The following is a 26563-nucleotide window of genomic DNA, read 5'->3' as shown; positions in this document are numbered from 1 at the left end:
GTCACAAGCTGGCAGAGGGTAGGTTTAGGCTAGATATCAGGAGGCGCTACTTCACGGTCATGGCGGCTAGGATCTGGAACCAACTTCCCAGAGAAGTGGTGCTGGCTCCTACCCTGGGGTTTTTAAGAGGAGGCTAGATGTATGCCTTGCCGGGGTCGTTTGACCCCAGTACTCTTTCCTGCCATGGCAGGGGGTCGGACTAGATCATCTACTCAGGTCCCTTCTGACCCAAGAAACTACGAAACTATGAAATCTTTTGGTCTAGGTGCATGGCTCCAAACTTCCCCTATATCACACCCCATGCCTCACAGGCATTATCAATATATTTCCTCTGTTGTGGCCTCAGCCTTTAATGTAGATAGCTAGGCCTTCTAGGCTATGCCCACTGAATAAGACCTGGCTTTGAGGCACCGAGCACCTGGCCCCTCTGTGGCTGCACCCCTCTTGGATGCTTCTCTCCACTCAATAAGCATTTAAGCCCTGCCCCTGGCAGGGCTCAAGGCAGTCAAATGCCCCTCTCAGAGGCTGAGGCCTCCACTTTCCCTCATCCAGAAAACCAATTAACACAACGTAAATACAAGCCCCTGGGCTATAACATAAATGCCAACATGTAGCAGTCTTCCACCCCTTCAAGAGTATAAACCCTCGCTAACCCAGCATCCTGGACTCCCTTCGCTAAGAACTCCTTTCTTGGTGACAACCAAAATAAAGACTACCATACTGGCCCCAGCCCTGAGCTTATATGCTTCCCTGGTCCTGCCTGCATCCTGTCGTCTGACTGCTTGCACCTGCTGGCTAATTAGCCATTAGCCAATTGCCCTGGAGCCCTGCAGCTGCTGCCCCCTGCCTGCAGAGCTCCATGGCTGGGCTGCTTTTCCTCTTTAAGTAAGAGAGAGTCTGGGGCTCTCTGTTACACTCTGCTGCTGGCTGTTGTATGACTTTGATGAAGTTACTTCCCTTGTCTGTGCTTTGTTTTCTCCAAAAGTACAAGGAGTGTAATGATGCTTCCTCTTTGTGCATGTGTCAGCACAGACTTTCTGACTAATCACATCCCTTGGAGCAACACACAAATCCTGTGTCTTCAAGGAGAAAGAACAATGCCTTTTTGATACCCTCAGCATGCATCCTGTGACCCACCTTCTATAGTCCGCAGTTAAGTTAGGCTTCAGATGGCGAGGTATCCAAAGGAGGGGCACAGTAATTTCACCCTTCGTGTCCTCTCGCAGGATTTAGGTGCAGTGCAGTGCAGTGATGTGGTCGTATCCCACTTCAAATGTTAGTGGATACTCAGTGAATTCTCTGCTGACAACCATTTGTCACCCCCCTCTCCCCGTGGCACTGAATTGTCTGGCATGCTGCGTTTTTCCAAATCCAAGATCTGCCTGTGGATTCCAGGGATGAGGCACACATGCACCTGCAGGATCCATGTGGGCTTCAACATCTCAAAGAGCCAGTTACAGAAGGCCAAGCAAATTCTCTTTTCCCCCTCTGCTAAGTGCCTTGAGATTTGTCAATGAAAAGCAAGTTGTAAGAACAAGGTATCATAGTCCTGCACAGGAACAACTCCAAGCTAATGGAGATGGGGACAGGGCTGAGAGAGAAGCTAATTATTAATCCCTTGGTTTCAATGTAGGTTTCACGATGATCTGAGGACAAAAACCACAGCTTGTCTACTTCTGCCATTGTAAAACCATAATATAACCTACCCCCAAAATCCCCAGGGACACAGCTATCTTCAGCCTCTGACCTATCTTCATAGTTTTCTTACATCTGAGGCTCCAGCCTGTGTTATCCACCTTATGGACTACAAGACTCAGTGCTACCAGTGTAACCTCAGCACTTCTCTCCTCCTCCTCCTCACAGGCATCAAAGCTAGGTGTTTAGAAATAGCTGCTCCTCCTTCTTTCACTGTTTTACATAAGTCACAGCTACTTCCTGAAATTAGACACAACAGTTTGCCAAACCCCAGGAAAAAGCTTCCATTTCAAGAATAGGCTGCATGGGTAGAGGGTGACCATGCTGCATGCAGATAGTGGGTCAGCACCTTCTATGAGGAATTTTGGTTGAGTGTACTTGCTTCTCTATGGAAAGGTGGTGAGGAGGGGAAGAAGTGACTGCTGATGGAAAATGGTGAGTAATACATCGTCTCTGGCTGTACACACCTGTGCTGTGCTGTATGCAGGGATGGGAGGATCAGGTAGCAACCCTTCATATCATTAGCTGAGAAGGATTGTCTCTGCTTCTGTTGCTGCAAACAGGTGGCTGCTTCATTCGGCAAGGGAGGTGCAAAAGACATTATGCAGCAAGCATCACCCTTTGGACAATGTGATGTCTGTACTGCTGTGTATAATGAAATTCTGAAAAACCTCAAATTGCTTTTTACGGTAAAATATAACCTAGATGCAAGATCCACTTTGTTCAGCATTGAAATACAGCCACCTATAGGTGCACACATAGTTGAATAGCAGCATACAGAAATATTTCATGGCTTTCAGACAAGATGAGATATCTTCCAAGAGTTGTGTCACAAGTTACTGAGCTTGCTGCAGGAACCATGACTTGTGTAGGAGGTCAGACTAGAGTATCATGGTAATCCCCTCTGGTTCAAAAACAATGAAAGAAAAGATTACTATATTTGAATGAAAACAAGAGCGAAGTTGGAATTGTGGCAGGACACATGGGCAGAAGGCAGGGTAGATTTGCACCTTATAGACTAACTATATCAGAGATGCACAGCATAAGCTCAGCAGGCTCCCTTTGTCAGATGTAAGCCTGCTTCCTGTGAAAACTTATGCAATGCATCCATTGCAGCTAGTATGAGAAGCACAAATCTTCCCTTTCTGCCTGACTTCAGACTAACGTTACACGACTACCTCTTTCTGCTCACGGTGAAAGAGATTTTGTTCATACCTAAACAGTGTCATCAAGGTTTTTATTAATGAAATAACAGCAAGATTTTTTTCAAACATTTATATTAAAAAAGTCAGAAGTCTGGACAAAACAAAGTTAACTTTTGTAAATGTGGTAAAGAGTGCTTCATTACTCAATTGTTCAAAAGCCACTGGGTCTACTGAGTTTAACAGCCATGAGACAGGAAATGCTGGTCTCTGTCTCCATCTCTGCCTGCCTTTAGCAATACCCTTGTTGCAATCCTGTTCCAGCTGTGAAAGGAGGCTACACCCATGTGTGATCCTAACAGTATCAGCAGGAGCTGGGGAGTTCACACTTTCCTTAGGTACCTGAATTTGAGCACCAAGGTTTAAAAAGATTTGCTTCAGCTTCTCTGTATCTTAGTTTTCTCATTTGTAAAATGAAAACAATTCACAAGCACAAAATAAAATTGAAATCTGGGACCATTGGGGAGAAGAGCATTAAGAGAAGAAAAATGATCAGGCTAATTAGCTATTTTGTAACCAAATAGAATTGGTACTTCACGGTCCACAGATGATAGCTTTTTGGGATATGGTCCATGTAATTAATGCTTAATAAGCTTCTAAAAATCCAACTACATTGCTTCTGCTGCTCTTCTTACATACCTTGCTTTTGGTACAGAACTACCAAACCAATGTAGACCCTTTTTATTTACTGCTATTTCCAACACAGATGTTTCTAGGACATTCAGACAACTTTTAAATGCTGTTCTAGAGGCTGCCTCTTCATTGGTGCAGAGATGCAGGTCTGACCTATTTCACAATGCAAGCATAGCATAATGGGAAAGCCACAGGAAATACATGTGCACTCTTAAGAGGAGGGTAGACTCCACCCACACAAAGACAGCAACCTCCCATACCAGCCATGCAACTAGGACAGCTTCTAACTTTAGCACTAGCCCTTGCATGTAAGGCTGCTACTTCTGAAAGGCGGTATTGTCAGCTTATACCGTTAACCAAGACATTGCACCTGTGTATCAGGAAGTGGAATTTGTGCTAACCATGCCTTTTCAAAGAAAAGTGCAAACGAGGCACAACCAAGTTTGTCCCAGTTAGCATTAGCATGCGTGCCTATTGGGCTGTGGCTGGTAAAACGCACCTAGGAGCATTTAGAACCCAAATCATTTGTGCTGGAAATCACACTTGTAAACGTCAGAGCAGCAACCTGCACCAGCAGCAGTGCTTATCTCTTAGGCAAGCCAATACATGCAGCAGCCAACGTCATCTTCCAGTATTGGACACTCAATCTACACTGGGGCCAGTCTTCAAAGCTAGTGAGCCATTATGCTGCATGGTGGTCACTGTTCTCACATTTCAGAGTCAAGAGGGAGCTTTGGTATTCCATTTTTCTGGTCTTCCATGGAAATCAGGAGCAGCACGGAGCCCACTGCTGAGCCCTGTGCACGATATAGATGTTAACTCTAACTTTAGCCATATTGATATAAATATGGAGGGACCCCAGGGCCAGGTGTTTCCTCCTATTGAAAACACTTAGAAAGGAACCAAGGATAAAAAACAGAGAAAACTGAGTCTTGGAATTGACCCCATGTTGATTTCTCATGGTGATTTTGTCAAGGAGAGGGTAATTTTGCACCCACTCCCACCTCCAGAACAAGCAGGGAGGTTCAATCCCATGGGCAGATCTAATTGAAAAGGGTGGTGGAGACGGTGAGGTGCATCATCACATAGAGAACAACACATATTTTTCTCTAGTTAAAAATAAACTAGGAGCTTTACTAATACCTTAGGGGCCCAGGACTGTGCCATTCAGTTTAAGACTGAAGCAAAAAATGAGTATAACTTCATTGGAATGAGTTAAAAAAAACCCTTAGGGCTGTGAAATAGGAGTTATGTTACCAGGAGCAGCTAACAGACTACAGAATTGCAGGATGAAGGCTTGCTTACTTGGCAGGACATCAAGACCATCAAAAAGAAGAAAGGGTCCTTAACACCAGTGCAAGGAAGAGTTAAGAAGGGATCAGGCAGATGACAATGAGCCATGAAGTCAATTGACTCCCTCAGCACTTCCAGGCTAGAAACGCTGCTGCTGCTGCCAGACAGTTGATTTCAAATTTTGGGTGAAGCGCAAATCAAAGGGGAGTGTTTTCAGATGCCATTGCCAGCAGTACTGAGGCTCTGTACCACCACACAGGCTCCAGAGCTCTTTGGGGAAGGGCCTTTTTCACCTCTTGGCAATTAGGCAATCCAAATAATAGACATTTATCAAGCAGAATAGGAAATGTGTGTGGTTCTAATTTCACTCCATGGACCTTTCTACCATGAATAACTAACACTGTCCTTAGTGTTATACAGAGCTGTTTGGGAATTAACAATGTCTGTTCTCTTCCAGGAAGGACAAGAGGGTGTTAGACATATAAGGTCAAAGTTTGAAGGGCACAGGCATGAAGTCTCTGAAAAGAGTGACAGGTCCGTACATCAGCCAGCAGCATCACTTGCAAAGCAGCAGAGAGATGCGCTTCAAACTGGGTTCAAGAACAACCAATCACCAAAATTAGCAGAACCAAAAAGGACGGATTTAACAAATGCTCCCTTGTCTCAGAGTAAAGTCCAAGGCCTGGGACAAAGATTACCAGATCATCATTTTTGTGAAAAACCTGCGTTGGTGCCCAAGTCAAAGAATGGGAAGGTAGTGGAATCAGCTGGTCTGAAAACAGGAATGAAAGCAGGACCACAAAACCAGAGGGCTGCAAGGAGCAATGTAGACCTTCCTCAGAAAACCCTGAATCTGCACAAATGGCCACCGATCCAATATCCTAAGAATGAAGGAGTAAGTTCGGGTACTTTGCAAGCTCCTACCACAGGGACAGCTGTCCCAGCCCCAGTGGATACTCCACAGAGTGTAACTGAGAAAGACCTCGCAAAGGTTCCTAGGAAAAAGCCACTCCCGCAAGCAAGACCACTGCAGTCAAAACCAGTCAAACCCAGTCGCCCTCCTGTAGTGGACCTAGAGAAGTTCAGGAAGGCCCGAGCACATGCTTCTCCTATACCAAAGCCACAGAGAGATGTGCGGCATGGTATGTACAGGACGTCTGTCACGTGACAATCCCATGCAGCCAGGGAGGAAAGTGTCCTAGAATGCATAGTTCTAGGAAGAAAGTGGTGCACAGTGCAGAGTTATGCATAGCTGGTGCATAGTGCATAGTTGGTACAATGGTGCATAGTTCAGGAAGGAAATGGTGCTGAATTAAAACAGACGACTCACGTTAGGTAGAAATGTTGAGGCTTTTAGGGAAAGGTGGGGCTACGGCTTTTATAAACATAACAGGGTGGAAAAGAAGGAGCAAAACTGATGTAATAATTGAGAGTGAGGAAGCTGAAGGAAACCCAGAAATGAGTGAAAGCTGACTTGCTTTCTTTGAAAAATACACAACAAGGGAAGGGCTCTGACTATGTGGGAAGCAACAGTGACCGCTCCAAACAGCTAGAGAGAGGACCTCATATACCATTTATCTTAAGGAATTAGCTAACTCTGTAACTGCTAGCACCATATCTGGCATGGCCTCCACCCCAGACAGTCCTTTATGATGTGGCTCCTAATACGTATGTGAAAGAATTGCAAATCTGAGTCACCAGGATCATCCAAATTGGGTCCAAGAAGGACTTGGTTTTTGTGCTCACCTTTGACACAAGCTATCTTTGCCACTAGATCATTGATCCAAGGTTTTGGCTCTCTTTTCAACACCCATTTGTTCTACAAGTTTGCAGGGGGTTTCTTCCCTGTCTTCTGAGCCTTTAAAAATGTCAGGCCCTTTACCTGGCTCATGCTGGAATAGCTCAACTTTGGGGCCCACGTTAAACTGTTATTCTGTAACTTTGGGGCCCACATTAAACACCTTATTCTATAAGGTGCCTGCTATTGTGATTCAGTGGTAGACTCCTTGTCTACAAAATGGGAAACCTGGGTTTGATTCCCAGGTGCACATATAACTACAGCCATTGTGGTCCCAAACATCTAGCCTCCAAAGGCCAGACTGAGTCTGTCTCAATGGTTGGAAGGCCTGGGCATCCTCCCACCTAGGTCTACATGTCAAAGATCCTGGTGATGTCTCATGTGTACTTTGCAATCCAGAAGGATTGATGGTTGCCTACTTTATCTCAGGTATTGATAGGGACTCCATTACTACAATATTTGAGTATCCTGCACTTATGAATTAGGGTTGTTTGTTGTAGCCATGTTGGTCTAAGAACATAAGCAGACAAGGTTCTTTGGGTGGATGTGATATCTTTTATTAGACCAACTAAATACAGTAGCTGGAAAAATTGTTCTTTGCAAACTTTCAGGTACAAATACCCTATGCCTGAAGAAGAGTGTTTGTGCCCAAAAGCTTGCAAAGAAAATTTTTTCCAACTACTGTATTTAGTTGGTCTAATAAAAATACCACATTTGCCCAAATAATCTTGTCTGCCTGCACTCATGAATGTAGTTAGGTTCATAGCATCTGTGTGAGGCTGAGAAATGCTATTCCTTAATACATTCATTCTCTTTGTCCAGATGTGAAACTGGGACCAGGGACTCGAGTGATATGCCTGAGGTCAGACAAGGAACAGCTCTCATGAGTGCTAGGGCAGTGTGCTAATTACTAAAATGCTCTGCTTCATCAAGCAAGAGCTCCAGTCCACACCATAAATCTTCATAGTCAGATGGGCTCTTCTCATCCATCAGTGATGTTGGACTCCTTGGGTGTTTTCAGTCTGAGACGCCTTAAGGATAGGTTACTCCTTGTTCTCTGTAATTAGACTGATCTCCTCACAGGTTTCAGCTGAAAGAACAGGCTTTTTGTAACCCTTTTACTATTTTGAAGGGAGGCTTTTGTCAACTTCAATCTTAAAGTGCAGTTCAATTAGCAGAGATAATTCTTCAGATAAGAATCATCCTATAATTTTAGTTTGGCTCCACTGTGTTGTAAAGCTAGATTTCCATCCTGTCTTGCTCTATAGTAACTGGTGCATTTATTAGGTTTCATGCAGAGTCCAACCTCTCCCCTCCCCTTCTGTGGGTCAAACCATATTTTCCTGTGGTTTTAACATCCATGCCACTGAAAATAAAATGGTCTAATATCAGATGCACTGGCATTATTCAAATGAACCTCATGTGCTACCTTTGTGGTATACAGGCTTCTGTAGGCTTACACTGTCTCTAGCTCTCCCCAGCTCTGTCCTCACACACGGTAATGACTCACAATAGTCTTTGCACCGGAGTCTTTTCTTACTGTGTCTTTTCCTTTCAGTTTAGATGTCCATTTTTAGGCCAACATGAAGCAAATCTGTTTTCTGCTGTTTTCACAACCCAGCCCCAGAGTTGCCCCCAAGGCCACGCTGCTTTCTATTACTTACCCAACTACGTCTGTGAGCTGTGCACCCTGCTGATACAAATTCTGACAGTCCCTGGCCTCTCACATTAAGCACATTCATATTGAGCATTAATAAATGGCTGGGGTGCATCTCCAGTTTTTCGGGGTCCTCTTTATCTGTGACAAGACAGCAGGCGATACTGGTAACTGTGAGCAGTCTTTTCACAACAATCAATTCCTTGGGATCTTCCTTTTCTAGGTCACTATCGACTTCATAGTCTGCCTGTAGTAGCTGAAGAAATGCCTGGTTAGCAATCGCATTCCTAAACACTTTAAGAAGATGGGAATTGATTTTCCTTGCTTTGTACACTCAAGCTTTCTTATAGCAAATCCAGCCCCCCTTGCCTTCCGGGGATCTTTCATATGGAGGATAATCCTCTTTTCTTGATTTGCAGAGTGTATAAGCTTGGAGTTTTTAAACCAACAAAACCCACCTGGCTCATCTGATCCTGTATCAGCAAAGCCTTTTACACAATCGTGGCACAGAAAACAGTGGCTGATCTAACTAACAGCATCCTGGATGTGCCACCAGGGGCTCCTGACATTGGGACTCTGTCCCCTGTGGCTTGTGTAGCCCTAGCTCAGCAGCAGGACAGGGAAGAGCAAGTCAGTCTGGAAGCTGGGGGTCTAGGTGTGAGGAGCAGGTGTAGCGGGGTGCCGAGCAGGGGAGGAGTTACCACTCCATGGGCCAGAATGTAGGAAGGGGATCAATGAATGGATGCTAAGGGAGCCAGGTACGGATGATCTGGACACTAGATGGAATTAAGATTTAACAACAACCCTGTCTGAAATTAGAAGAATTGAGTCCTTCTCGTGTTTCTGCTAGAGCTCTGTTGTCGGCTCTTTAACCCTTAAGTGCTGGGTTGTATCTGCCAGTCCAAGAAGGATTCCAGCAGGAGAGTGGATTCCTGTTTCTTTTCTTTCTGAGAGGTGCAAGTCTTAATTGCCGTCCAGCAGTGCAGTTCCCATTTTACTTCCGTGAACTGGTGTAATAGAGCAAGGAAGTCCATAAGAGAGAAAAACTCACCACCATAAAAAGTAAAAAAGTACCCATATGATCATGCCGTTTAGATACTATTGATCATTTGGTGGGCATCTCTGCTTCTGGACTGCAAAGTCTGATGTTCTTTGGTCCTAATGGACAACTTGAGTTATTTAGGCATTATTATACTTTTCATAAGTGCTCTAATACTGTACCATGATGAGGGGCACTATAGAAAAAGTGAACAAAGGAAACAGGAAAGAGTGATCTGTTGGAATGTACTTGTTTAGTACTATTTTTTTTTAGTATGCTTAACATTTATGTACTTACGTATACTTATGTACCGGAGAATGGCAAATTGGTGACTGCTATGTTCAGGCCATTCTGTTTCCACCCTCCCAGCAGCTCCTCCTTACCTCTTCCCATGTCATTGATAGAAGCCTGCAGTATATGGAGTGAAGATATAGGGACTGCTTTTGGTTACTACACACTGAAGGGCTGAAATACAATGAGAACAGGAGACCCTCAGCTTGCATTTCAAAAGAGAAGTAACTTTATAACCAATATGGTTGTTGAAGAAAGATTGAACAAACCATCAAAATGTTATCTAAAAAGAGCACCAAGATTTTGGAGGGAGCTGACTCATGCTTTTCCATTAGCTTGGCATTCTTGATGCTGGGAAAAGTATGTCTAAGGACCCCTCATCTAATAGTGGTTCCAGCTGCAGTTGAATGGATACTGAACCTAACCATGGATGAGTTGGCTAGAAGTAACTTGTTAATTGGGATTAACTCAAGCCTCACAGACTCGTGTAGTACCAAGGATATTTGCATTTGCTGTCAGTCAGTTTTTCTCTTTTCTGAGGGAGGTCATCAGCTGTGTGCGTCCAAAGCCAGGCAAAAGGCCGAGTACATTTGCACCTTATAGACCAGGGCTGTCCAACTGGTGACCCACAAGGGGTTAAAATGTAACCACTCCCCAACCCCAGGCTTCTGCCCAGCTGCCACTGCCCCATCACTTGGGGTAACAGCAGCAGGAGTCTCTGGGCTCTTCCTCCCTCCACCAGCTGCTAGTTCCTATACCTGATCCAGGGAGGCGGGCAGCGAGAGCCTGGGCTGTGCAGTATAGCAGGGAATGAGAGTGGGCAGGTTAGGGAGGTCACAGGCATGGCGGGGGGGGACGCTGAGCATGCAGTACTGCAGTGCAATGGTCACAGGCATACAGTGCAGCAGTGTGGGATGGTTTGCAGGTGCACAGCGCAGCAGTGGGGGGCATCTGTGGGATGTATAGCCTGGGGGGGCCATAGGTTGCTCTGGTATGCGGCCCATGCCCTGCTTGGAAATTGGACAACACTAACTAAATCAAAGATACATAAGCTTTTGTTATCACTAGCTTAGTTCATCAGATGCTAAGAGGTTACTGCTTATGAAAATATATGGCTCTCTGATTTAGTTAGTCTGTAAAGTGCAAATCTCCTTTGCCTTCTACCTTGCTTTTCTGAGCCAAGGAATGTCATTGTAGTTCACCAGAAACATTGAATCAGAGAAAAATAGGGCTGGAAGGGAAATCTGGAGGTCATCTATTCCAATCCCCTGCTTGAGGCAGGGTCATCCCTATCCACACTGTCTCATATAAGTCCTGGTTTGTTTTATTCCTGAAAGCACAGAGCCCTGTTGCATGACTCTAAGGCATATTGCCTAGGGACATCAAAAGCATCCTGACCTGCCACAGTAAAAGCAGGAGGACAACAGCAATCAGTGTCCTGTTGCTGCAAGAGTTAATAAAATGCACTGGAGAGGGTTTTTTGGACAAAAAGAGAGTTGTGACACGGATATGAGCCAGGTAATAAGAGCAATAAAAATAATCATTGTCATGATGATGGTGAACCAGCCAGGTGATCGATGAGGCAGCAAATGAATGAGCAAGAGAGCACATGCCATTGCAGTATCTATATGAGACTATGGTGAAGTTGGTTGTTCACATTGAGCCTGTCTTAGTGTGATGGCTTGGGATTTATATCAAAGCTCATCATACCATATAAGGCACATCCCCCATGCCAGGTTTCATTTTTTCCCCCGCTGCCAAGGCCTGCCCCAGTACTTGCCCTGGCTGACTTCTTCAGACAGGACAGCCAGGTTTGGAATCTTAGAGCAGGTCCCAAGGAGAGGGCTGTATTTCCCCTATCAAGTCCAGAAAATTGGTTTAAAGTAATCAGTGATCTAACTTCCCTTCTTCCCCATCATCTTCCACCTTTGCTATAGGTTACTCGAAGCCAGATCCTGCTTCCTTTGGACCAGTTCTACCTAAAGCTGCTCCATTTCCTCATGTCTCAAGTTTAGCACGGTAAGTTCCGACTTGCCAATTCTTTCCTTTTTTCCTTTGCATCTCCAGGTACAAGGTGGCTTGCTGCCTACCACAGACAAGGGTGAGGCACACAGGCCAGCATTTTTCAGCTGCTTTTTTTAGATGTCAATACTAGATGCCCATCTTTGGTTAGCTTCACCATTGTGCTGCACCTTGTGCAACTGCCCTTCTGATCTACTTTGCACTAGTTTAAATGAGTGTGCATGGTGCAGAGCAGAAGGGAAGTGGGCCTTTTGGGTGATTCCTTCTCAGTGCTGAGCAATTCAAACTCCATAATAAGTAGCAGCCTTCAACTTAAGAGCAGCCATCAACTACCTAAAAGAGGGGTTTCGAAAGAGGATGGAGCTAGACTCTTCTCAGTGGCGGCAGATGACAAAACAAGGAGCAATGGTCTCAAGTTGCAGCAGAGAAAGTTTAGGTTAAACATTAGGAACATTTTTCTCACTAGGGGGGAGTAAAACACTGGAACAGGTTACCCAGAGAGGTGGTGGAGTCTCCATCCTTGGGGGTTTTCAAAACCAGGCTAGACAAAGCTTTGGCTGGGATGATCTAGCTGGGGCTGGGGCTCTGAGTAGGGGGTTGGGCTAGATGACCAACCCTCGCTTTCTATAATTCATGGGAAGGCCAGTGGGTCTGTATCCACCCTGCAGTATCCCACATAGCAGACCTAATAATTTACATACTAATCATCTTTTTTCTCTCAGTGTCGCCAAGGCACCGGTCCACAGCACAGCGTGCAGCTGGTTGCGGCGCACTGCTGTAAGCGAGGTGCACGCTGGCCAGAGCTTCGTAGAACACCCTGCACAATGGCATTGCCACATGCAGTGCAAGGCCAGTCTCATTAGCACATTATGCCATAAATTATTCCTGTTTGGACGGATGTCTGCTCTCAGCTCTGATACACTCCTCTCCCCTTCTACTCCCCCCTCTTGTATCATTGGCTTTTGATTGTATATTAAATTCTAGTCTCAGACTGCAGTGGTAGCCACCACAGCTCAGCTTTCTTATCTCAATTTTCCCCATGCCTCAGAGAACAAGATGAGATATACGATGATGTAGAACCAGTTGGGCCAGTCAACAAGGGCAAACAGCTCCTATTACTCCCCAATTCCCAGGCCACAGCCTCTTTCCATTCTGGACAAGGTAAGTACAGAGCAGGCTATAACATTCATTAGTCAGCACAGAATATGCAATGGCAGCTCCAGCCTCTGAATGCAGCTGCCACCAATTCAGCTTCACTCTGAAAAGGGAGTGTGTGAACCTGACCCTGTGCCCACTGGGGAACTATGGGGATGCCCTATGTAGCCTTGAGCCCCTGAAAATCCCCCCAAGCCCCAGGTGCTCACATGGCTTGGGCGTCCAAAGGTTTTCTGAGGGCCCAGCCTCCATAGAGGGGCCCAAATAGAGAGCTTTGGGTGGAGCGGGTGGAGACTGCCTCATTCCCTGCTTCCTGGTGGGCTTCTGCAGCACCTGTGCATGGCATGGAGAAAGCACCTGACAACCGGTCCCCTTTCTCCTGGCCACTTCTGAGGCTTTTCTGTGAATATAATAACCAGAGAGGTCATTGCCCTGTCTTGGCAGTGTCTGAAACCCATGACAGGGTCACAGAAGGGTCCTGCATGATTTGGGGTAGATGCAAGGGGCAGTAACATGCAGGCCTCATTTACATGGGAAAGCTTATATAGCACCATGTTTATAGTTAGATTGGTACAAACCTTGCATGGGCAGACTTATGCTGACATAAGGATGGCTTTTCCAGCTTAACTGAAGCTTTCAAGAAACATTGTAAAAAAGCCATCTTATACTGGAATAAGAGTGGCCCCATGTAGGGATGAGCTGGTTTAACTCGATCTGCTTCAGTTCGTTCTTATACTGGAAACCCTTACTTGTAGCCCAGGGTAACAGGAGCAAGTGGAGAGCACCATGTCTTATGGCAGTGAGGTCTGGAAATCCCGGGAGCTGGCTACAGAAGTGAGGTCTAAGCACCATCCCAAATGAAAGAGAGTAGGACAGGATAACATTTGAGGTGCACATCAAGAGGTCCTTGCTGACAACAGGGTGGATCTAGGTGGGGAGTCATTTCCTCACAGGGAAGTCCCTTATAAAAACTAAATTACTGAGACCTAGAGGCCTGGACCGCTGGGTGGCAGAAGTAGGACCCAGCCTCAACCTCTGAGCTCCCAGGAGCTCTTCTAAGTGGGTCTCAGCAGGTGGTTTTGGCAGACCAGCCTCACGTGGACTCTTCTTCTGGCATCTAATTATGCAGGTGGAAGGACTGGTCTGATCCCTGGCAGATTTCCTCCAGACTTCGCCACACTGAGGTAATACATGGATTTATTAAGTCTGAGAGACTCACTTTTCTAAGCTCTGTGCTCCACATTAGGACTCTCCTGGATTAGTTGCAGTGTCCTGCAAGGGCACCGTTGTGCCAGACATTAGTAGGGAATGAACTGGGAAACTTCAGGAGAGTTCCCTTCTACAATGGGTTTCTCATTTTGAGGATGGTATCCAGGTTGGTTTTGGTTCAGTTTTTTTCAAAAATCTTGTTGGTCTAATAGAAGATATCATCTCTACTCCAAATCCTGATTGTCATTTTGAGGAAGGCAGATTCATATCCTCTTAGATCAGGCGGGGAAGGGGGAGGGCTGTCACTCACTGTCACTAATAGGTTATACTTCCTTCAATCTACACACAATTGTGTCCGAGTGGGGTTTTCAGGCACGCTTGGTGTTAGCCTAGCTGCTCGCAGGTGTAGTTTCAAGGTTAAACTCTCTGACCTCAAGTGAAGCAAAGCTAAGATGAGGCAGTACTTGTTTGCAAATCCTTAGCCACCGCTGGCAAAGATCCTGTGCCCAGGGCCATGTAATCCATGACAAAAAGTACCCCAGAAGTTGTGGTAGGAGCTCTGGGCAGAAAAGCTGTTCTGTGGCAGGATCATTTGCCTTTAACAGTAGAAGGGTTTCACTGAATCGAAGATGAGTACATCAGTGAATGATGCAGTCATTGCAGCAGCCCCAGATGATTTATGTAGCTACTAAATTGATTGTTTGATCCTCTCCTGCTTTTTTCACTGGGCTGCCAACATTTTTAAAATCTCAGAGTTGGAAGGAACCTCAGAGATCATCTGGTCCAACCCCTGCACCGTGCAGGAATGGTACCAGAGGTTTTGCAGCTGGGGAGTAGATGTGGAACAAGCACATCAGCAGGGCATTTCAGGTTTCTGTGTTAAGCCTCCCCTGTCGGTGTACTCGTATGCACACATTGCATCTTGTATGAAGCTGCAAGCATTTGGGGGCTGGAACCATCTTTTTGTTTTGTGTTTGTACAAACAACCACGATTTGGTTTGTAATGCAACTTCAGCTTACAGCGCAGACTTCCATGGCTGGAATGGGTTCCTCAGCAAATTCCACAGCAGTGGAACTGCACACCTTACGTAGCCTCGCATAGAGACTTGCGGCCAGAGTAAGACATGGCATAAGGCTGAATTCCCCGCTTGTGGTTTCAGAAGTCAACTTATGGTATTAGTGCTCCGTGCTAAACACCCCCCATGTCTTTCTAAGAGAGACCGCTTCTTATGCTCTGCATGTCTTGGTCTTGCATCTCTCTCTGCCAGTTTGGGCATGCAGAAAGATAGCTCTGACTGGAGAAATTCAGTAGAGGAGAGATCAGAGGAATTTGTGGTGGACTTCTTCCTTTCTTTTGTTACCTGTGCCAGCTAAATGGAAGCTGGAGGGGATAGGCCTATATATATATCCTCAAGGAGCTCAGTGTTTAGCTTAACAAAGACTTGATCACAGGCTGTAAGTAGGTACATGGGGAACAGAAGTGCAATAATAGATGGCCCTCAGCCTAGCAGAAAAGATATAGCAAGATACATTAAGGTCAAGTTGAAACCAGACAAATTCCAGCCGGACATAAGGCACAGATTTTTAACAGCATGGATAATTGATCTTGGGAACTTCTTAACAAGATCTGTGCCAGAGGCTCCAGTGCTGGAAATTTTGAAATTGAGATTGCAACTTGTCTTTTAGAAAGCATCCAAACACTCTGGTTTGAGACTTAGCCCTTCGTCTGTTGGGAATCCACCTGGATCTCTGGACCAAGGACAGCCCTAGGCTGACAGCAGGGCAGAAGGGAGACCTTTCTCCAGTGAGTGCATTAGCCTGGGTGATTTAAAAGGAGCTGGACATCAGGTGGCGAGGTCACTGGGTCACCTGAACCTCAGGGTTATTGTAACTTTTAATTACTCTACAGAAAATCCCATATTTCAAAACAAAGAAGGGAAAATGTGAAGAATCTCAAAGACCACAAAAAAGAAGAGAAAGCAGATAGGGAATTTCAGAAGAAATTTAAGGTGAGTGGGGTTGGGATGGCTGTAACAGCATTCTCCCATGGTATGCAGCTATTCATTTTCCTGTAGGAGTGTAATACAAAGCTGGAGAGAGACCTACTCTATAAAAAGTATTCAACAGAAACACAGGCACAAATCCCTATTAGCTTACAAGTAATTATCCTAGGTTTAGCCCCTCCCCACCCCTCATTACAAGACATGCTACAGCTCATAGAAGACACAGTGGGTAATTGCAGAAATCAGTAGGTAATATTCTCTGGCCTGGGCTAGACACAAAGCCAAAGCAGGCCTCTTCTGGCCTCAAATACCTGGTATCTGACCATCGCACAGTTCAGTGAGGCACAGAGAGATGCAAATCATTCTTATAAATCCCTTAATGGGCAAAATGCAGCCCATGGACCATTCTATCCGGCCTGTGGGGCCCCTAAAAAATTTAGGAAATTAATATTTATCTACCCCTGGCTGCCTGTCATGTGACTCTCGATGGCTTGCCAAAAACTCAGTAAGCGGCCCTCCACCTGAAATAATTGCCCGCCCCTGCCTTAATGGGACTTAAGCAGAAATAGGCACATAATAAAAAAAAACCAGTCCCTCTCTGTGGTCTGAAAGTTGATGAGGCACCAAGATGGAAACACAGACTCAGAAGCTAGTATCAAGATCATGTGCAGAGGTGACTAACTCCTCATGAAGTCCTTTTGGGGTCCACACTGGAGCTTGGAAATGCCTCAAATCTGCTTAAGTTCCCATTCTTTTTGCATCTACAGAGGACAGGACAGATCACCTCACTGACACTAATGACTGCACTGACTTCAGTACAAAGCACGGTGCACGTGACCCACTTTTGCTTTCAAAAAAAAAACAACCCCTCTTCCCCACCAGGCAGCCAGCAGTGTGGGATTCAGGGGGGCAGAAGGAGAACAAACAAGAGGAAACATGACCCTGTAACTCAGTGATGAGAGCACTACCCTGGGAGGAGAAAGCCCTGGGTTCTGGTCACTGCTCTCCGAGTGCGAGACAACACCTTTGCTGGGACAAGGTCCTAGAGCACCTAGAGGGTTTTGTAGTCCTATCAGGGATTTGTGGCTCCCATTGTCGTCCCCCCCTCCCCAAGTCACCTGGTTCCTCATTGGAAACTGCATGGGAAGGCCCAGGCTGAGATGTGGCACTGGCTGGCATTTGGGCAGCTGCTGGGTGGTGCTGCAGATCAGGCTTCTGCCTCTGAGTGCAGAAGATCTGGATTTGAACTCCCAAGGTCCTGACAAAACTATTCAAAGGCTTTTCCTGTCATTGCACTCATTCCTTTTCTGTGTGCCCTGTAGAGCTGGGCCAATTTCCAGAGGTGCCCTGCTTGGGTCAGCGCTCAGAGAGGCCCCAGTCTCCTCCTACAGCATGTTTCACCATGCTACAGTACTTTGCTATCACAGCGAGGATCTGAGCGTGGATATGTATCCTACATGATGTTGTGCCATGATTGAGTTCCCACAAAGCCGTCTCTATTGTTCACATCACAGTTCGAAGGAGAAATCCGCGTTTTGACACGGATGATGATCGATCCCGCTGCGACCGAGAAAAAAGGAGGGGGGAAGAATCTTCCAGTCAAACGAGGAGAAATTGTGGATGTCATTCAGTTTACAAGTAGTGAGCAAATGCTCTGCCGAAACAGCCGGTGGAAATGTAAGTTTGAAGTCCATCCAGTTCTGTATGTGGCCATCTGCCAGTGGAAGGAGACAGAGCCCCACATGAAGTGGTTGTGGGTTAGATGGGAAGGATATAAATCCAGGCTGGACAGACAGAGCAAGGGAGCTACTCTTCTAAGATGATAGATTCCTTCCACTTCAGCTTTTCCTTGTTTTCTTTCCTCCCATACTGCCAGCTGGATAGGTCTTCCTTAAGCTACATCTTTCTCTGTTGACCTGCCACACTTTCTTCTCCACCCATAATGGGCAGAGGTCACATTGCCAAAAAGTTGGTTCCACCTTAGCTTCTCAAGACCAGTTCTGTTTTTTCCCCAGGCTTATAGGGCAGGTACTCTCTTCCCTCGAAGGCTTACATCTCCCATATGTAAGGCCGAGCTTATATCAACTTCATACAGACTGCTCTAGTTGCCCATAGTACGTTCCTGCCCTAGTGCTCTGGAACCATGTACTGCTGCACTGTCGGTGCTGAGACAATAGTAGTTTTGCTGGGATAAGCCCCCAGACACCAGCTTACCTTATTCCTTCATTGCCTGGGTGAGTGTAGAATGTATATTTGTATTAAATACCCCTTTCTACCTGTTCCAGATGGCTACATTCCCAGGGCAGTGCTGCTGCATCTGTGAGTACAGACACTCTTTGCACTGGCTTTCTTTCCACTTTGAAAATCTGTTTCATGCTCTTAAGATTATCCAAAATGCCTGGTAATGGACAAGGACCTTGACTTAATGGACATCCTTGCACACAGTCAACTGGCAGCAGTCAGCATGACACAGTTATTCCTGACTATAAACTAAACCAAGAGGGTAGGATACATGTGGAGGTGGGAGAGAGTGCTATACCAAAAATATATGATGAGAAACATTTATTAAGTAATCTGCATTAGTCTGTGGTTGTTAGGGTAGATGCTGCCCCACTCCTACCCTTTCTAAGTAATAAGGATGTGATGCTTTCAGGGAGTTAAGATGACAGAAGAGGTTCTGGAACAAACTTATACAAGAACTTATCAAAGAACAGCAAATTCCCCAGCTCCTTTCAGTGGCTTGAAGAGTTACTTTTCTGTAACACGGATAGCAGTCTGGGCCCCTATACACATGCTCTGGGGTGGGGTGCGCTGCATTAGAGTGGCTCCCACAACCCTCTCTAATTAAAATACCTGCCGTGTCTCGTGTATTCAGCATCCCAGATTTCAAAATGGTTGTGGGGGTGCTTTAAAGTACCCCCACCACCCTTTTGAAATGTGGGGATGCTGAATACACAAGATGCTGCAGCACGCTGGAGCACTCCGATTAGACCGCTTGAGCAGATTTGATTAATCGGTGGATTCCAATAAGAATGTGTCAGAGCACACGTAAGTGTCCTGATTAAAGACCCTCCCAAACAGAGAAACTTCACAGTGGGACTCTGCTGCAATTCCCAGGGTCATATGGACAGAGCCTGGTAGATACTACAGTCTGCAGCTTTTCAGCCCCTTGGTTGCCTTTGGGAGCATTTCCATGAGGCAGTTTGCAGGCTGAAGGATTCCAAGCACTCCAATCCCATAAAAACTGTGGCTCAAGGAGAACCAGTTGGCATAAGTTATTTGGACTTGTGCAAAAGTCCTGCTAGTTAAGCTGCTAAGGAAGGCAATGTGGTGAGAGAGGTAATGCACTCTTAGCCAATTTCTGATCTATGAGAGTGGAATCCAGGGGTCAGTTTTCACTATAGGAAATACTGAAGAATGGGATAGTCCAAGGGCTGTATTAGGTCATATAGTATTTCCTACATTTAGTCTGAATCATGAAGAGAGGGTGAGCAACATGGGTAGGTGACACAGCACTACTTAGCCCAAATCAAGACTAAATAAAAGTGTAGGATTTGTAAGTGGACTAGTTGTTTAATATGGATAAGGAGAAGATCTGCAGTTATTTGAGAAAAAGTATGTATTCCTACACCAGGGTATAAATCAGCCTTGACCTAATGAGGCTTGCACATCCCCTTGTGGGCCTGTTGTTCCATTAGTCTCTATGTGACAGGGAGCATGGTAGGGGTTGAGTCCCATGCCAGCTCGCCCACCTGTCTATAGGGCAATCCACCCCATCTCTCCTACCATGACTTTGCTGTTCCCATAAATGGATGGCAGATGTGGGAAACTGCGCATTACATGCCCCAATGTCAGGGGGTGCTATCTGCAGCTCCGACCTCCCCTACACTGCAGCCCGTGCCTCACAGATGGCATCTATGTGTTGTAACCATACTTTGCACCACAACTGGTGCTCCCAGGGACTTTCACTCAACCTACCTGTCTTACTTTCATCCTACACTTGGCCTTCATACCATAGAGGACCTACTGGGATCAGGACTCACCCCTAACCTTCTGGCTGAGCCCCCTACTCAGGCCCTAGCCCAAACTATGACCTCAGGCATCGACAACCATGCCTTGGCCTCTTCCCCACACCTGTAATTCCTACTACACCCCCTCTAGGGCCTCTACACCACACCACACCCTGGGGTCTTTTCTTCATGATCAACTATTCATGGGGCTGGCCCTTGTGCTGTCCTGCAGGCTTACTCCTGATTTGGCCTTACACAATACACCCCTGGGACTGCCCTTCAGGCCTACTTCTCATTCAGCCCTACTCTGTGCAGGGCCATACAATTATGCTTTTCAGACTACCCACTCTGGGGTCTCTGGGATCTCACATCCCTGCTGGGCTGAGATGGCACTCTGCTTGCCATGCCTGGCCCCACTACTCCCACAGTTGCCTCCAAAGCCCAGCCAAAGGCAGGGAGCCCACCTTTCAGGAGGGAGGTAACTGGCCTAGCATTTCCTGGGGACTCCTCTGCCACCAGAAGCCCCACCAAGTCACCCTTCCCCAGCAGGGGGCAGTTTTAGGTCATGCCTAGGACCAAGAGCCTCCAGCTCCTACCTGCTATATGGCTCATGCAGCCCAGCCAGGCAATGTTTCTGCCTTGGCTGCCAGCAGCAAACTGCTGTCTTTATATAGGCAGCCAGTGTTTTAAAATGGCTGCTGCAATCAAGCACCTGCTGGCTGCTTGACTCAGCCCTTAAAGTGGCAGGCACTGCAAGTGCCCTGCCATAGTCTACTATTGTGGTTTCTTGTACCATCTTTTGAACCACTTGACAGTGCCATAATCTCACAATACCTGTCTTTTTCACTTCTAGGGATGCTGATATTTATGATGATGTTGGCATTTGTGGTAGGTACAAACATTAAACCCATTGCCTCCATTTTAAAGGGTAAAATACTTGTTATTTACTTTCTAGCCCAGCCTAACACTAACCTAACTCTGACTTCCTTGGAGATGCTCAGCACTAGTCATGACCCTCTTCTACTCCCACCAGGGCTGTAGACATTAATTCCCCCATTTCTGCTGTTTGGTTATGGAGCAAGACCCCTTTCAGAATGCTTGAAGGATGCTCTTTGTCAAGAGAGCTCACAGCCTCCTAAAAGGCAGAGTTTTAATATGTATCTTTGCATATTCATAGTAGATAGGATTTGAATATTGATTCTCAACACTTTTAGACTTGAGGCAGCCCTCTAACTTTGTGAAATGATAACACCCAATTTCAATAACTAATTTATTTTTACAGTGTTTACCTCCTTTCGGAGGGGCCAGGCAGTGGGGTGGGGGGATTGGCCTGGCAGGGACAAGTCTAACCCTGAGCCTGCACTTAACCTACTTATCTCCTCATACCTTGCAACATCCTTCAAAGAAGCTGGTGGTACCCAAGGTGCCATGGCACCCTAGTGGAGAATCTCTGGTCTAGGTCTTGCTGGATCAAACATCAGGTTTGTTCTTGGACCCCTAACCTCCCCTTTCCAGGGGATGGCAGGTTCAAGCCTCTCCCCATGACTCCATTTCTCCTCAGCAGCCAGGTGATAAATCCAATCCTATCTCCTGGGGCCTATTCCCCTTCTCCCTTATTTTAGGGGACAGCTGAGCATCTTTCTCCTTCCTTCTGCCCTATGCAATTTGCTTCTCATCAGTTCCCCTCCCTAGAGACACCACTGTCTCTTTCCCATCAGGTGTTTCTGAGCTCTCCTCTGGTTTCACCAACCTTATTTCCTCTTTCATTTGGTTTTCTGTCACTACCTATCTTCAGCTTGCTCCCTAAACCTGCCTCCCATGAATCCACAAAGGACACAAGAGCTCATGTTACTAGTTATATCCTGCTGGCTGAGCATCTTGCCCTTTCCTAGCTAGTTATTTGGGGTGGGGTTCAGCATAGTTGTGGACAGACCCAAAGATATAGTATTTTCAAATGGGAGGTGGGATAACTTACTGCTGAATTAAGCAGAGTTAAAGTGGCAGAGGTTTAGCCCCACTTATGCTGGTAAAGAAGCAAGGAGTTGTAATCATTAGGGCTGTGCGAAGCTTCAGGTGGTGATTCGATTCAGAGGAGATTCGGCCCGATTCGGTGGCCAAATCTCTGATTCTGAATTGAATCGGGACCAATTTAAAGGTCCAAATCGATTCAAAGCTCTCCAAATCTTTGGCAAAGTTTTGGAGAGATTTGATGATTCGGGCAGTCCCTGGTGGCTGCAGCAGGGAGCTGCAGCCGACTCCGAGCTGACAAGAACTAGGGGCCAGGGAGGAGGGACTGGGGGAGGGGGGAGAGGACCATGGGGGGACCCCTGCCGGCTCCCCTGACCCCTGCTCGCTCCCCCAGCACCCCTCTCCCACCCCAGCTCCTGACCCTTTAAAAAAAAGCCCCAGTGCTCACCGGGTTCTGCCTACAGGGGTGGGGGGATCCCTGCTGCCCCCCACTGCCCCATGCTGCATGGGGGTCTCTGCCATGAGTCCCCCCTCCCCCCCACTTCTGCAGCTCCAGCCCTTTAAGAAAAAAACCCCAAGAAACCCCCCTGGGACTCACTGCTCCTGTGGCAGCCTCAGGGCTTCAGGAGCTCATGCAGAGCCCCCACATGGCACAGGGCAGTGGGGATTGACCTTGCCAGCAAGAGCTGTGAGTCCAGGGATTTTTTCAGGTTTTTTTTTTTCTAAAAGGGACACCTGTGTGGGGACTGGGGGAGCAGGGGGGTTGGTGGGCTCTTGCAGAGCCTCCCATTCAGTGTGGGGCAGTGGAGAGCAGCAGGGATCGCCCCCCACCTGGCAGCACCCACTGAGCGGGTGCTTTTTTCCCCCCAAGGGCTGGGAGCTGGGGCGGGCAGGGCGGCCATTGCCAGGCTGAGAGCGGGGTGGGGGTTGGGCCTGGTCTGGCTGATTCGGAGATTCGGCAGCAGCCAAATCTCCGAATCAGATTCGGCCGAATGGATTTGGGACAGTGATTCAAATCACTGAATCGAATCACTGTCCCCCGAATTGGCCAAATCCAAAGCGAATACTTGCCGCTTCACACAGGGCTAGTAATCATTATATCAGTTCAGTATGACCCACAGTAAACTGGTATAAATTAAATTTGGTATGATTGTTTCATGATCATGTAGCCTAGGGCAGTGGTTCTCAACCCACGCGCCACACGCAGCCCAATCAGCACACTGCTGCAGCCCACGCGGCATCCTGGTGAATGGAAATAAGTTGTGTGAGTGCGGCCCACGTAACACATGGAGAGCTGCAAGTGTGGCCCACTATGGCAAATGGGTTGAGAACCACTGCCCTAAAGATATGCAGAGAAAGGATTTCTGGTGTGTATGTGGGTGACTGTATATGGCCTTATATATATTGACCATGTACACTGAGGGGTAGGTACAATAGATCATTTGTAACTACAACATATCTATTTATGTACGATCGCTAATGAATAAATATGTTATGTTTCTCTTCCTCAGATGAAGTAATGAATGTTGCAGTCAAAACTGGCAAGTGATTTCACAAGCATAGGATGTTATGAGGACTAAAATATCAAAAAAAAATGATATGCAATGTTCATATTGCATGGGAGCATCCTTCTCCAGAACTTCCCTGTAAAAGCAACCAGTCCTTTGTACCATTTGTTTGGTTTTTGATTTTGAATGTGTCAGAATTCTGGAAGGATTTTGTCCCGCTTGAAAGCAAAATTCAGGAAAATTAGGAACTCCAGCAGTATTCACAGAGTTTGCTTCCAAGTGTAATGAGCCTAGGCCCAGCTGGGGTACAGCCAGTCCCAGGCTCCAGCTGGGAGTAATCCGGGAAGTAAACTGAGTCACCCCACACAAAGAAGTTCCCTGTCCACACTGGGCTTACAACCTTGGAACGGATGGCAACAAGTGATCTGGGTAATAGATTGTCTCGGCTGGTTTGCAGTGTCCAACCTGACCCCTTTGGTTAAAGTGTTGTTTGGGATTTAGATTTAATTTCAGTTCCTGGCTTTTCCACAGACTTCCTGTATGCCTTCAGGCAAGTCACTTATGTGTTTTAGTTCCCTTTTGGGGCAAGGACTGTCTCTGTTTGCTCGTATTTACATACAGTGTCTTACAGACCCCTGACCTTGGTTGGGACCTCTGGGCACTGCTGTATTGCAAGCAGTAATGCTGGGTATTTCAAAGAGTTCCTTACCAGCAACATTTCTGGTTACTTGTTCTCTTACCTGTTCTCTCTCAGGAGTTTGCATATCACCTTTTAGTCGGGGCAGATGTTCACTGCAAAGTTAACTCAAGTCAGCCACATGACAGTAGTTTCTCTTGAGTTGGCCCAGCTCGAATGAGAGTGGCCATGCAGTGAAGTAATGTTCATACCGCCGTGTCCACACTGGCACTGCATTCACTGCTGTACTTAAACTTCCTGGGGCGCATCCCTGCAACTCTTTTGTTCTGTCAAGCTGACCTATTCTGTGACTTTCTTCCCAGAGACTTGAAGGAAAGCTTGTTGGTCCTGTCTGGGCAGCTGCAGGAGCCATGGGAAGACCCTGAAAGATTAGTTGTGCGCTAGTGGGGGGACACACCCCTGCGGTGATTGTATTAACAGCCAGCAAGTGTAGTGACCTGGGGCGATAGCCTGTAACAGGCCAGCTCCACTTCAGAGCAGTAACCTGCTCAAGATAAGGGTTTGTGCATGCATAGGTCTTGAGTTGGGGGCAACATTCAAGTTGCAACTTGAGTCAACACTGCATTGAAGAAAAATGTCCAGCTGAAATCATATCAAGGGCCCCTGCCCTTCAGCAAAGCCTCTTGTGGACTTTGGTATATTCCATTGGTCTTCTATCAGGTTTGGCTGGAGCCTGCTTGCTCAGACTCAGGCCTTACACATTTCTAATGTCTAATATAAATGCAACTTATCCATGAGTTATTGCTTTAGAAAGCCTCTTCAGGGTGCGGGTGCTGTCTTTAATGTCATTCCTCCATGTTATATATGTGAAGTCTTGATATTACTCTGAAATAACAGAGCTGATCCTTGGATGACCGTATTAGGAAATGTTCTTTTTGCAATTCTCTCTTACACTGCAGAGTCTTATGTTAAACCCATGTGTGGTGTGTGGGGGATATACTAAAACAAATTATAGGATTTAACTATTATTATAAACATATACATCATAGACATTATCAAGACCCTGTTATATCACAATATGTCTATACTGCTCCTGCCCCAGGAATACAGCTTTCAAACACACCCAGCCTACCCACTTGATGTGCACAGATCAGTCTCAGAAATGAGATGGCAAAGCTGCTCTGAGAGAGCCCCCTGGCATCACTCTCCAGCCAGCTGGAGACAGATATCTCAAGAGGGCATTCCCAAGAGCACCACAAACATCATACAGGCAGCCACAGGGAATCAGAAATGAAGTTTCAGACCTCAATTCGTATGTCATAATTGCAATCGTAGGGTGCCTATACATGAGCAGGGAGGCTGCTCCAATGCACTGTAATTACAGCATGGCAGAGCAGACACAATTAATCGAGTCTGCTGGAGCATGGTAATTACCATGCTCCAGAAGCCTTTGACAGCTCGTGTATCAGTGTCCTCACACTTCAAAACGGTTCGGTTGGAAGACATCACTGCAGCAGATGCCAAAGACAACTGGCCCTCCCACACGGCCCCTCCACTTCCATGACCGTGTCTCCCCTTTGGGGACCACGGACTTGCAGCCCTCACCAACACCTGGGGTTCACGTTGGGCAGCAGGCTTGAGCTGGGGGCTGCATATTCCCTGCCAAGGCTGTGCTGCTTCCCTGCGGCAGGACCCGAGCCAGGTGTGGAGCCACAAGGAGTGGAAGAGCTCCCCCCGGACCTCTCATCGGGGCCGTGAGCGAACTGGGGCTGCCAGGCTCTGCTGCCAGAAGCTGCTCCAGTGATCCCTTGGCCTAGTGGGCTGAATGCTCCCACCTAATCCGAGCGCTCCTGCTCCCCTTCGAGACTGGCCTGGAACCGCTTGGGGGACCAGGACATATGGGGCAACTGCCAGCAGTTCGTGACCATGTGCATTAACTCTTTATCCTGCAACTCTCTCAGCTCCGCTGCACCATCTGGAGCCCCCAGTCATGTGATTTGGCAGCCCGGGGGTAAGAAGAATGGCCCCCCGGCCTGTCCATTTCTCCTGTACATGCCCCAATTTGTTCCTCTTGCCAGTCTCACGGCCCCCGGTGACAGGAGTCCATGGTGCATGGCCTGAGATCACAGTCTGCGACTGGAGCTTATAATGACTTTATTTTATTTCACCGGCGCCTCATACACATACCTTTCATTCACTCAGCAGGTGTTTGGCTGCCTGTCCTGGACCCACCTTTCTGTCCCCTGCAAGCTGGCCTTCTGTGCACAGATGTGGAGCCTGCAGACAAGGGGGAGGGTTGCTTAGTTTTCAGGACTTGGGGGGGGGGGGGAGCATGGGAGGGAAGCTGGGGGTGCCCTGAGGGGTCAAGGGCCTGCGCCCTGAGAACTGGAATCAGCCAGTGCCCACTGGATCTCACCCACAGATCAGATCAGAGGGGAAGGGA

The 26563-nt window shown here is 47.0% G+C and overlaps 1 protein-coding gene across 2 annotated transcripts; it reads left to right on the top strand.

Moving 5' to 3' along the window:
- The first annotated feature begins 156 nt into the window (after positions 1-156).
- PRAM1 (PML-RARA regulated adaptor molecule 1) lies at positions 157-26356 on the top strand. Of its 2 annotated transcripts, XM_090027649.1 has the most exons (10): positions 157-2130; positions 5281-5965; positions 11546-11627; positions 12679-12791; positions 13915-13969; positions 15904-16003; positions 17512-17674; positions 18283-18316; positions 20861-20895; positions 23487-26356. In XM_090027649.1, the coding sequence occupies exons 1-10, from the start codon at positions 2128-2130 to the stop codon at positions 23522-23524; spliced, it is 1308 nt and encodes a 435-aa protein (XP_089883775.1). In that variant the 5' UTR covers positions 157-2127; the 3' UTR covers positions 23525-26356. The 2 variants fall into 2 exon arrangements, with proteins under 2 accessions (XP_089883775.1, XP_089883774.1); XM_090027648.1 differs by having other exon boundaries at positions 157-5965.
- The last annotated feature ends 207 nt before the right edge of the window (positions 26357-26563 follow it).

Source organism: Crocodylus siamensis, chromosome 14 (assembly GCF_052110815.1).
Source record: "Crocodylus siamensis isolate JL-2025a chromosome 14, ASM5211081v1, whole genome shotgun sequence".
NCBI lineage: Eukaryota > Metazoa > Chordata > Crocodylia > Crocodylidae > Crocodylus > Crocodylus siamensis.
Note: the sequence above shows the minus strand (reverse complement) of the source record. Positions and strands in the feature narration are given on the sequence as shown.